This window comes from Plecotus auritus (assembly GCF_963455305.1).
Source record: "Plecotus auritus genome assembly, chromosome: 5".
NCBI lineage: Eukaryota > Metazoa > Chordata > Mammalia > Chiroptera > Vespertilionidae > Plecotus > Plecotus auritus.
In genome coordinates, this window is record NC_137776.1 from 183,804,134 (window position 1) to 183,816,852 (window position 12,719).

General features: G+C 59.8%; 1 protein-coding gene across 1 annotated transcript; it reads left to right on the forward strand.

The window, feature by feature from the left end:
- Window positions 1-5,309: 5,309 nt before the first annotated feature.
- On the forward strand, window positions 5,310-11,708 carry LOC308248400 (bile salt-activated lipase-like; the record flags this gene model as incomplete). Its single annotated transcript, XM_080668346.1, has 11 exons — window positions 5,310-5,375; window positions 6,162-6,321; window positions 6,414-6,536; window positions 6,720-6,917; window positions 7,861-7,991; window positions 8,337-8,444; window positions 8,527-8,647; window positions 9,188-9,374; window positions 9,542-9,745; window positions 11,007-11,204; window positions 11,447-11,708. 11 exons carry the CDS (start codon window positions 5,310-5,312, stop codon window positions 11,706-11,708), a joined length of 1,758 nt encoding a protein of 585 aa, XP_080524472.1.
- Between the last annotated feature and the right edge of the window lie 1,011 nt (window positions 11,709-12,719).

Sequence of the window (12,719 nt, forward strand, 5' to 3'; positions counted from 1 at the left end):
GCTCCCCACTGGTGACTGTGAGGAGGCTCAGATGCCCTCAGCCATTTGCTTCTAATGTCCTTGCCCAAGTGGCCTTAGGTGGGACCCAGGGAGCCCACCTCCCATGCCAGCTCTTCCTGAATAAAGCCGCAGGTCTCTCTGGCAACCTGCTTGGCCCTCATAACCACAGCTGCCCACCTGGTCTCTGCCCTTGTCTGGCTCCGGGAGTGGGGTGCACCCTCATTTCAGAGGAGAAGAGAGGGTCAGACGAGGGTCAGCCCTGAGTGGGGAGCAGGCACCGTGGGCAGTTGCCTGTGGACCAGGGGGCCTAGCCTCGGCCACGTCCTCGAGGGGCTCTGTGCACCCGGTCTGGGAATGGCCCGGGAGAGAAACGCATTCGCCTGGAGCTGGATCTCAGGCTGAGACAGTAATGCATCCCGCTGGGCTCAGAGCACAGGGTACCAGGACTGGTCTTTGGGAGCCCCCAGTAGGGCCAGGGTGCTACCCATGGGCTCTGACAGAGTCTGGAGGGCAGCGGGAGGCAGAGGAGAGACGCAGGGCCATGGCCACCCCAGCAAGGTCTGGGACAGGGCACCGCCTGCACCGAGGCTCGCCCATCCTGACCTCACATGGCCTGGGCGGTGGGAACTGTAGACACCCCATTGTAGACAGGTACTGTGAGAAATGCTCACCTGTCCCAATTCAAATGACACTCGGAGACAGAAGCTCGGTGAAAGGGAGACCTTGAATGTGCTCTCCAGAGCAGGTGTCCTCCCAGCTGTACTAGCACCCCGGGGCGGGAACACACCCATTTATCCGGCCCCTCCTCCGGCTTCTCATTGGCTGAGTACTATGGGCTCACCTGTTTCCTGACATGTGGACTAGGTCCTCCCATTGGGCCATTTAAAACAATTGGACTGAGCCTTTTCTAGTTGCCCACTATGCCCCTGTCTAGGTGAGTCCAGTGCCTCCAGGGTCTCCACCATGATGCTGGCCAACGGCCACAGGTCCTTGGTCTCACATCCTCGTCCCTCCCCCTCCCTTCTCTGTGCCTGGGGCATTCAGCCACTGCTTTCATCAGAAGCTGACCATGCCAGCCATTTCCTACAGTGCCAAGGCTCCAAGCGGGGCCACATGCCCCAGGCCCTCAAGGGAGGACTCATGCTCAGGTCTGAGACTCCAAAGCTCACCATGTCAGCTCGGAGCGGGCGTGGGGGCTCAGAGGAGAGAAGGTTTCTGATGGGAGGGCGGGTGTATGGCTTGGGCAACTCCAGGGACCAGCCCGCCACCCTGATGCACACGATCCAGTGTTTCCCTGGCCAGGCGGTGGGTACAACGGACAGTGTTGGTGCTGTTCCCCCCCGCCCTCTCTGCCCCATCCTTCCACCTCCCCCAGCACAGCTTCCCAGCGCCCACAACCCATGGCAGAACCACAGCACAGACCTGGACAACCAGGGCAGCCAGCCAGGGGCTGCGGGCTCTCAGGGCTCCAGCCCGTCTACCCTCAGGACAGTGAGTCTAAACTGGTGGCTGCCCGAGACGGGACCTCAGACCTCACAGCCCTGGGTTCATCTGGGCCAGAGGGGAGCCAGGGGGCACCAATCAGCACGTTTATCCTGCAAACCCACATTCACCTGGGACTCCTCAGACCACGTGCCGGCAGAGCGAGGGGGATGGTCCAGGGCCTGGTCCTGGGTGAAATGAACCCTGTGAAGAGCTGCAGCTCTGGTTCCCAGGGCCCAGCTGTTGCCTTAAATAAGCTGCATCACAAATCCTTCCCTGCTCCTGGCTCAGCACGGCCAGGGAAGAACTGAGGGGGGGCGGAGAAGGATTAAAGAAGACAGACAAGAGAATAAAGCTGGGGTTAGGTGGGATGTTGCTCTCAGATGGAGAGACAGTGCCACAGCCTACAAGCTGAGTCTTTATTTTATAGCCAGATTCCACCAGGCAAAGTGCTCAAGATGTTTACATTGTTCTCTCGATTTGGAATCTACTCAATTACATGCACCTGAACTCTATCAAGCTTTGTTTTGGCAGCACTTGCTGCACCTCCACAGCCTACCTCACTTAGCCACGGGGGACCACAGGTTCGGACCATGAGGTCAAGCGTACAACCATAACCTTTGGCTATAATTGTGCTGGGAGGACTTTGCCCTCCAATCTGGGACTTGCACGTTGCTTTGTCACGAAAGAACCTGCCCTCTCATTCGTCCGAGGCTTGAACCTATCCAAATGCTGTAGTCACTATCCACCCTTTCCCAGAAACAACACCGCCAGAGAGGCCTTCCCAGGACCAGGTTCCCGGAGGGTTCCAATCGGTAAAGGAGGCCTAGGCCCTGGATCACAGAATGTGAAGCCACGACAGAGGCCACTGGCCAGTACTCCCCGCCTCGCCTTCCCTGTGGCAGGCTTTGATCTGTCCACAACCCCCCACTTAGTGCTGGTGGGTTCTGGTCTGAACTTGAAATCCAGGAATTCCTCCTCCTGGGCAGCAGAAACCACAAGCCCAGCCAAACTCCCCCCTCATCCTCCAAAATCAGGCAGCCCCATCCTGGGTCAGGAGTTGGTCTTTACAACTATTTTTAAAAATTAAGTAAAATTTAAATCACAACACGATAGTTTAACGATGCATGAGCTCAATTCAGTGATATTAATCGCAGTCACACTATTGTGCAACCATCACCACTATCTGGTTCCAAATCAGTGCATCACTCCAAACAAAAACTGTGTATGCACTCCTCAGGATCTCCGCTCCCCCAACTGCTACTATTCAATTCAACTTCCTGCTTCAGTCAATTTGCCTATTCTAAACATTTTTTCTTTATTATTGATTTTCTTTACTAATGAGGGAGGGAGAGAGCGAAACATGGATCTGATAATTACATGGACCGGCTGCCTTCTGCACGCCCCACACTGGGGACTGAGGCTCCATGTGCAGTATTGGGAATGGAAAGGGTGACCTTTTGGTGCAGGGAAGACGCTCCACCTATTGAATGACCCCGGCCGTGCTATTTTCTTTACTTTGAAATTGTGTTGTTGAGAGAATTGCAGACTTCTGCCACTTCCCCTCTCTGCCCCTCTCCACCCACCTCCCACTCCAGCCCTGTCTCCCCCCTGTCTATTTTCTGTGAATAGATGCCTCTAAGTTCTTGATTCATCTCTTCCCTCCCTCCCTCCACCTTCACTCTGAGATCTGTCCTGCTGTTCCATGCGTCCATGTCTATGGATCTGTTTATTCGTCAGTTTATTTGGTTCATTGGATTCCACATGAGTGAGATCATGTGATACTTGTCTTTCTCCCACTGGCTTATGTCACTCAGCATCATGCTCTCCAGGTCCCTCCAGGCTGTCTCACCGGGTAAGAGTTCCTTCTTTTTACAGCTGCAGAGTATTCCACGGTGTGAACGTACCACAGCTTTTGTCCACTCGCCTACTGATGGGCACTTGGGCTGCTGTCAGATCTTGGCTGTTGTACATGACGCTGCTAGGGACACAGGGGTGCACACAGTCATTCTCATTGGTGCCTAAGGATTCTTAGGGTATTCCCAGAAGGGGGTCGCTGGTCAAACGGCAATTCCATTTTCCATTTTTTGAGGCATCTGCGTACTGTTCACCGTGGCCGCACCAGGCCCCATCCCACCAGCAGGGCACGAGGGTTCCCTCTTCTCCACACCCCGCCAGCCCTTGGGGTTTGTTGATTTGCTGATGGTGGCCCTCCAGGCGGCTGTGAGCTGATTGACACTGAGGTTGTAATTTCCATCTCCCTGCTCATAGGTGGCCTCCATTGGCCATCTGTACAACCTCGGATTACTTCCTCCAGAACAGGCTGCAGAACTGGACTAGCTGCCAGAGGCCTGTTAACAAACGCACCCCTCAAGCCCTTTACTCCCCGGTCCTCACGCACCCGTCCCAGCCTGCCCGGCTCCTGCTGCCCACTGTCCTGCCGCCTCCCCACCTCCGTCCCAGGAGACCTGGGCTCTGGATCAGTAGGCAGCCAGCTTGGCCGGTGTCTGTGGATCCATGTGATGCTGGGGCAGCCCCAGGCGTGACGTCAGCCAGGCTGTGGCCTGCGTACAAGCACCGGCTCCTGGTAGCGAAAGGGTGAGGGGCCGGGCGAAGGGCCGCTGGTTGGGGAGGGCTCTGCTGTCCCCGGCCCTGAACGCACCCCCAGCCCTGGAGAAGGCAGTGCTGCCAACGCCACAAAGGCAGGAACCCTGGGCTTGTCCCTGGAGCTTCCTCTGGTTCCCGAGTGAGACACGCTCCCCCAGCCACACGCGCCTCTGCTCACACACACTCTGCTCAGCTCTCTCTCCCTCTGTCTCTCCGCGTCCCCATATTCTCTGTCTCTCCCTCTGTCTGTCTCTCCCTCTGTCTGTCTCTCCCTCTGTCTGTCCCTCTCTGTCTCTCTGCTGGGCCCCAGGTCGTTGGACATTTCTGAAAGCTGGAACTTCCTTTCCTCAGGGAAGCCACCAGGCTGGGTAGGAGTCCCCTCCCTCCCCACCTGTGCCCCCCTGAGCCTCCAGTCCTGCCTCCCAGGGCTGCTGGTGCTGAGTGTGAGGTGTGCCCTCCCTGAGGGCAGGATCGCCCGCCCTGTGCTTCAATGGGTCCCCACAACCAGCTCGGACTGCTCACCAGTGGGCCCTCGGACCCAGGCTCAGCCACGTGGCTGCCCAGGAGCACACAGCCCTCTCTGTCCTGGAAGCGACACGCCCATGCTCTATGACCTCCCTTTGCTGAGCTCCGGAGTTTGTGGGGCCAGGCAGGGCCTGGAGGGGAGCAGGCCCACTTCTCTGAGGGTGAGCCCAGGCCCTTGTAAATGAGCCACCATTCAGGGCACTGTGCACCCAGCTGAGTTTCTGTAGCCCCAGCCCATGTTCACCTGACTATTCCCTGTAAGCAGCCCAGGTGCACTGTGGGCACCAGACACCGGATCAGCAGGTCCTGGGCAAGGTGGACCATCCCTGCACCCGTGCACACGTGCATGCGTGTGTGAGTGTGTGTGCATGTGTGTGCACACATTTCCATGACTTGGCCCTGCCTGAGCCCACTTAGAAAGGCAGCTATACATAAGTGTGTGTTTGTGTGTGTGTGTGTGTGTGTGTGTGTGTGTGTCTGAGTGTGTGTGCCCACGCATGCATGACCTTGGCCCAGAGCCTGGCTGGGAAGTGTAGCTCTCCTGGCCCCAGGTATACTGCCTGGAGGAAGGGGAAGAGGGAGGAGGAGGGGAAGTGAACCAGCCACAGGCAGCTGCCAGCCCCGGCTCCCGGATGGATCCCGCCCCATAAATACCCACACGCAGAGGCAGGGCCCCCGAGGCAGGCACACGCAGCATGGGGCGCCCGGAGCTGGCTGTCTTAGGCCTCGCCTGCTGCTTGGCGGTAGTGAGCGCAGCAAAGGTAAGCGAGAGCCCAGAGGACATGGCAGGGCCCGTCTGCTCCCCTAACCCGGCCTGGGACCTGGGAAGGCCTGTGGAGGGAGGCAGGCAGGTGGATCACTGGCACAAAGAGCCCCCGAGAGCCCACACCCAGCCCCGCGCAGTCCTGGCCCTTCCTCTGCTCTCCTGCCTTCACACTCACACGATGGCGCCGCGCAGCTGACAGCCAGGACGCCCACGAACTCGACTGTCAGAGACCACGAGTGAGGGCTGGGCCAGGCGCTCTCAGGGGACACAGGGGCACTTGCTCCAACACAAACAAGGCCCTGTCCCCGCAGCCCCAGAGTCACTGGTGCCCTCAGGGCTGATCTGCGGATCTGCCTGGGCCTCCAGGGCCCTCGGCTCTCCCTCTGCCCGAGGAGGGCCATGGCCTGGCTCAGAAGGGCGCTGGGCCCTGAGCAGGCCCGCAGTTTGCCCATCACAACCCCAGCGGCAAAAAAGGAGTGTGGACCTCGGTCTAGTTAAACCTGGAGCCCGGCTCCCTGCCCTGTAGAGGGTGTGACACCCACCTGCTTGCCAGGGGCTGGGGCCCCTCGAGGGGGGGTCGGATGCCTCAGTGCACCTACAGGATACCTTCCCTCAGGGCCCTGCCATGGGTGAGGAGCGGGGCTTCCTCGGGAACCCACAGCTCCAGGCAGGCATGACTAGGGGCCTCACCTGGAGGCTGTCTGGACCCCTAGAGCCTGCTGGGGTCGCCCCACCCCTCTGACCCGCCCAGCCTGCGCCCCTGAGCCTGCCCTCTCCCCAGCTGGGCGTGGTGCACACGGAAGGGGGCTTCCTGGAGGGCGTCAACAAGAAGCTCGGCCTCTTGGGCATCGGCGGCCGCTCTGTGGACGTCTTCAAGGGCATCCCCTTCGCTGCCCCGCCCAAGGCCCTGGAGAACCCCCAGCGGCACCCTGGCTGGCAAGGTGGGAGTGGGGGGTAGGTGCTGGGCTGGCCCTGTGCCTGGGGTGGCGGGTGGGGCCACCATTCTCACGCCAGCCTCTCTGGTCACCCACAGGGACCCTGAAGGCCAAGGACTTCAAGCAGCAATGCCTGCAAATCACTGTCACCCAGGACAACACCGAGGGTTCCGAGGACTGCCTCTACCTCAACATCTGGGTCCCCCAGGGCCAGAAGGAAGGTGCATCCCCCACCCCATGCCCTCCAGGTCCCCGAAACTGCAGAAAGCGCCCAGGAGCCAGAGGCCCAGCCCTGCCCCGCCCCTTGCATGTGTGATCTCCAGAGCTGAAAGTCCCTGAAACAAGCACCCAGAGGGGATGGGGAGGGGACAACTGGGGGTCACCGGGCCTGTCTCCTGCCTCAGTTTCCCAGAACCTGCCTGTCATGATGTGGATCTATGGAGGAGGCTTTTTCATGGGGTCCACCCAAGAGTTAAACTTCTTCAATAACTACAAGATTGAAGGGGAGGAGATCGCAATGCGGGGCAATGTCATCGTGGTCACCTTCAACTACCGCCTCGGGCCACTGGGCTTCCTCAGCACTGGGGACGCCCACCTGCCAGGTGTGATGGGCACCTGGGGCAGGGGGTGAGGGAGCTACTGGGGGGCCCTTCAGTACCGCGTTCTCCCAATAACTCCTGACAGTCTCCCAAAAAGACCCAGAATTCTACTGTCAGAGCAGGAAGCTGGGGATGGAATGTGAGACCCAGAAGCCCATCGGAAGCTGTAGTGAGAGAAGAGGCTGCCCACCAGCCAGGCAGGGACCCAGGGAGTGGGGACAGTTTCCCAGGAAGACCAGGGAGTGGGGACAGGGACCCAGAAAACCAGGGAACGGTGAGAGGAACCAGGAAGACCAGAAAGTGGGGACAGGGACCCAGGGAGACTAGGGAGCAGGGACAGGGACCCAGGGAGACCAGGGAGTGGGGACAGGGACCCAGGGAGACCAGGGAGTGGGGACAGGAACCCAGGGAGACCAGGGAGTGGGGACAGGGACCCAGAAAGACCCAGGAGTGGGGACAGGGACCCAGGGAGACCTGGGAGCGGGAACAGGGACCCAGAAAGACCCGGGAGTGGGGACAGGGAACCAGGGAGACCAGGGAGTGGGTACAGGGACCCCAGGAGACCAGAGAGGATGGACAGGGACCCAGGGAGACCAGGAAGCCGGGACAGGGACCCAGGGAGACCATAGAGGGTGGACAGGGACCCAGGGAGACTAGAGAGCGGGGACAGAGACCCTGGAAAAGATGGAAGATGAGACACTGAAGTGGTGACTGGGCGGACTCAAAGCGATAGGACAGACAACAAGAGGGACGGTGTCAGGGAGAGAGATGAGCAGCCTGACCCTCCTGGTCCTAGTCCCCTACCTGAGCCCCACAGCCCCTCCAGTACCTCATTGCACAGCCTCCTGGGACTCGCCGAGCGCCACCCTGGGGCTTGACAGGGGTCTCCACATGGAGGAAGCTCTCCCCCACACCAGTCCCTGATGGGCTACACCACCGGCCCCAGGTAACTACGGCCTTCGGGACCAGCACATGGCCATCGCATGGGTGAAGAGGAACATTGCAGCCTTTGGGGGGGACCCCAACAACATCAGCATCTTTGGGGAATCAGCAGGGGGTGCTTGCGTCTCTCTGCAGGTCTGGTTTCGCTGGGATGCAGGACCTTCCTTTCACGGTGATGGGGGCGAGGGGTAGGGGGGGCTGACTGGGATGGGGGAGCTGATTGGGGTGTAGGGAGCTTTTGGGGGCCAGAGGAAGCTGATGGGAACTGGGGAAGCTGACAGGGGTGAAGGGAAGCTGGTGGGAACTAGGGGAGCGGATGGGAACTTGCGGAGCTGATGGGAACTTGGGGAGCTGATGGGGGCTGAAGTAGCTGATGAGGCTGTGGGAAACAGCATGAAGCTGACAGTCTAGCTGTGCTTGGTGGAGCCCGGGTGGGCAGGACAGGCGAGGCCATGGTGACAGGACCTGTGTGTGTCGCAGACCCTCTCTCCCTACAGCAAGGGCCTCATCCGGCGAGCCATCAGCCAGAGCGGCGTGGCGCTGGCCCCCTGGGCCATCCAGAAGAACCCTCTCTCCTGGGCCAAGGGGGTAAAGAGGAGCTGTTGGGGGCTTGGGTTACCTCCTTTCCATGTCCTGTCCTCGTCCCCATAGCCATCTCCCCCACCCCCAGATCGCCAAAGAGGTGGGCTGCCCCCTGGACGATACCGCCAGCATGGCCAAGTGTCTGAAGGTCACCGACCCACGGACTCTGACGCTGGCTTATAAGATACCCCTGTTGGGCCTGGAGTTGAGTGGGGCTCCAGATGGGGGTACGGCCATGCTCCCAACGTGAGATTTGAGGGGCTGCTGCCTGGCCCATCACCCGCTCACTAGTGTCCCTAGGAGCCCGGTGCCGCCAGGGGCCTTGTTGCCTCCATGGCCTCGACTGGCTGTGCCGCGTGCGCCATCCCTCCCTCTGATCCTGCCTGGGTCCTGACCCCTTTGGGAAGCTGGTGCACCTTGTCCCCCAACAATGGGCAGAAACAGTCATTTGCACCCACTTTTAGGGACCTCAGGCGCAGTGGCTGTCAGCAGACGGTGTGGCCCAGGGAGCCTGTGGCAGTCTGCACACAGTCTGGGTTGCCACACTGGGGAGGGTGACATCGGGTGGACGGGGCCAGGGAAGCTGCTACACACGCGCAGTGCAGCCCAGGACATAGAATGATCCGGGCCCCATGTCAGGTGGACAGGCTGAGGACCCTGGTCTGGATCCGAAGAGGCAGGGGCTGCCCCCGGGCCTGGGGCCTGGAAGAGGGCTCTGGAAGGTGCGAGGACCCCTGCTCTCCACGCAGACCCCATAGTGCACTACCTGGGCCTCCTGCCGGTGGTGGATGGAGACTTCATCCCCGACGACCCCATCAACCTTTTTGCCAACACGGCTGACATTGACTACATCGCTGGCACCAGCAATATGGACGGCCACATCTTTGCCAGCGTTGACCTGCCAGCCATCAATGTGGACAAGCTAACGGTCACGGAGTGAGTGAGGCTCAGGGCGAGGGCAGTGCCTGGGGGCCTCTTGGGGAGGAATCAGCTGGAGAAGGAGGTTGGCAGGAGTAGCGGGCCATGTGCAGGGCCCAGACAGAGGGTGGGGGATGTTTCTTACTGAACTGGGTCCAGGGTCCAGTGCCGGCTTGTCCCTGCAGGGAGGACTTCTTCAAACTGGTCAGCGGGTTCACCTTGGCCAAGGGGCCCAGAGGTGCCAACGCCACCTTTGACTTCTACACGGCGTCCTGGGCCCAGGACTCCTCCCAGGAAGCCAAGAAGAAGACGGTGGTGGACTTGGAGACTGATATCCTCTTCCTGATGCCCACGAAGATGGCCGTGGCCCAGCAAAGAGCCAGCGCCAAGTGAGGGCCGGGGCAGGGTAGGCTCCTGTGGATCACGCGCCTGTCCAGCGAGGCCTCCCCGGTGGGAGACTCAGGGATCAGGGAGGGCCGGGAAAACCGTGATGGGGTCCCAGCAGTGCCTGCACCATCTGCCTTGCCCAGGCCTGAAGAGACTTGAGAAGGCCCCTCCTCACCTCCCAGCTCAGGGGAGCCCTCCTCCTGTTACTGGGAAACCCCAGGTAGGGATCAAGCTGCCTGTCCCTGTGTCCAATAACGAAGGCCAGGCAGAATCATATGAGGCGTTTATTGAGAAGACCAGCCACCAAAGAGGACAGGTCACTTACAAGCTTTCAAATTCTGTCTTCCATCAGGTGCAGGGGACAGGGCTATAAAGGGGAGGAGGCTGGGGTGCTACGTGCAGCCCTGGGGGTCTGCAACCTCAGCTATTGTAGTCATCAAATGAGATGCTGTGGATGAGATGATGGGGCGAGATGATGTGGACGAGATGATGTTTTGACTCCTGGTGGGTCTGTCTGACCATGCTTATCGGTTCTGCTTGCTGGATTCATGGCTGAGTCACCTCCTTCATTGCTTTGCACAGGCCTTCAAAGGAACCTTAAAAAACTTAACCCCTATTCACATAAGTATACGTGTTCTAAGACTGAAAATGATAGGGTTACTTTTCAGATTAATTCAGGTGCTCTATCCATCAGGTTGTAAGTCCCCCATTCACTCAGCCCACAGGCCTCCCCTGCAGTGTCTGCAGCCTCCCCGCAGCCCCCACGCGTAGGGGGACAGAACACAGAATGATGCTCTCTGTTGTGGGTTTGGAGTTGGCCAACATTCAAAACAACTCTGGCCTGCGGCCACCTGGTCAACCTCCAGCGAAAATAAAAAGTCAGTTAGGGATGCTTCCTCGGAAGGGAGAGGAAACGATGCCCAGGAAGAGCAGGCAGAAAGCTTGTCCCAACTCCAGGAACGTGATCTCTTCATGGGGCGGCACAGGTATGTTCCCGATGGGAACACAAATTCCTCTGCAGAGAAAAGGAAGGAAGACGCCTGGAGAGGCTTTGTGGAGGGAAGAGTGAATGTACTTGAGATCCCAGAACTACAACCACACGGCCTTCCCTTCCGGGAGCAGGGACAGGTCCTTCCTGATTCTGAGTCTGGGGATTTCCCAGTCCCGCCCTGCTCTCCCCATGGCCTTTCTCAGGGCCCAGCTCTGGGTGGGAAGCCCAGGTGAGCTCCCTGCCAACCTGGGCCATGTCCCTCCCCTCCTTAGGAGTGCCCGGACCTACACCTACCTGTTCTCCCACCATTCTCGCAATCCGTTGTACCCCAGCTGGGTGGGCGCCGACCACACCGAAGACCTCCCGTACGTGTTTGGGAAGCCCTTCGATAACCCCCTGGGTTACCGGGCCCAAGACAGGACTGTCTCCCGGGCCATGATCGCCTACTGGACCAACTTTGCCAGAACTGGGTAAGGCAGGTGAGGCTGGGCCAGACCTACCTCCACCTGGGCCCCACATGCCTGTCCCCTCTCCTACACTTAACCTCCCTGAGCCTCAGTACCCCCATTTGTGTGTGAGCATAGAGCTACTGGTTGGGCGCAGAACATGTACATGCCCAGCCAGTGCCCAGTGAGGTGCCCTGGTGGTTCGGGTCAGCATGGAGGCCTCCCGTGAGCCCTCAGTCCCCACACAGCCTTTCTCTCATGGGCAGGGACCCCAACAAGGGCCACTCGGCTGTGCCCACCCAGTGGGATCCCTACACCCAGGAAAACGGCAACTACCTGGAGATTAACAAGAAGATGGACGGCCAGTCCCTGAAACAGCACCTGAGGAGCAGCTACCTGCAGTACTGGACCCAGACCTACCAGGCCCTGCCCACCGTGACCAGAGATGGGTCCGCCCCCCTACCCTCCTTGGACGACTCTGAGGCCCTTCCCGTGCCTCCCACGGATGACTCTGAGGGCGTCCACTGACCTCCCCAATGGTGACTCTGAGGGGGCTCAGATGCCCTCAGCCATTTGCTTCTAATGTCCTTGCCCAAGAGGCCATAGGAGGGACCCCGGGAGTACACCTCTCCCGCCCCCTCCCCACCAGCTCTTCCTGAATAAAGCGCATCTCTCTCTGGCAACCCGCTTTGCCATCATATCCACAGCTGCCTGCCCCGTCTCTGCCCATGTCTGGCTCCAGAAGTGGGTGCCCCCTCATTTCAGAGGAGTTGAGAGGGTCACAGGAGGGTCAGCCCTGAGTGGGGACTGGGCCCCGTGGGCAGTTGCCTCTGGACCAGTGGGCCGAGCCTCGGCCACGTCCTCGGAGTGCGGGGAGCGGGCTCTGTGTACCGGGGTCTGGGAATGCCTGGGAGAGAAACGCATTCACCTTGAGCTGGAAGCCAGGCTGAGACAGTAACGCATCCAGCAGGCTCAGAGCACAGGGTACCAGGGCTGGGCCTTGGGTGCGCCTGGCAGAGTCAGGGGGGAACGGGAGGCAGAGGTGAGACGCAGGGCCATGGCCACCGCAGCAAGATCTGGGACGGGTCACCGCCTGCACCGAGGCTCCCCCATCCTGACCTCACATGGCCCAGGTGGTGGGCACTGTGGACACGCCGTTGTAGACAGGTACTGTGAGAAATAATCACCTGTCCCAATTCAAATGACACTTGGAGACAGAAGTGCGGTGAAAGCAGACCTTGAATGCGCTCTGAGAGCAGGTGTCCCCCACTTGCACTGGCACCCTGGGATTGGGAACACAGCCCATTTATCCGGCCCCTCCTCCGGCTCCTCATTGGCTGAGTACTCCGGGCTCACCTGTTTCCTGACAAGTGGACTAAGTCCTCCCATTGGGCCATTTAAGAACATTGGGCTGAGCCTTTTCTAGTTGCCCCCCCACGTCCTCCTGTCTAGCAGAGTCCAGTGCCTCCAGGGTCTCCACCATGATGCTGGCCCAGGCCCACAGGTCCTTGGTCTCACATCCTCATCCCTCCCCCTCCC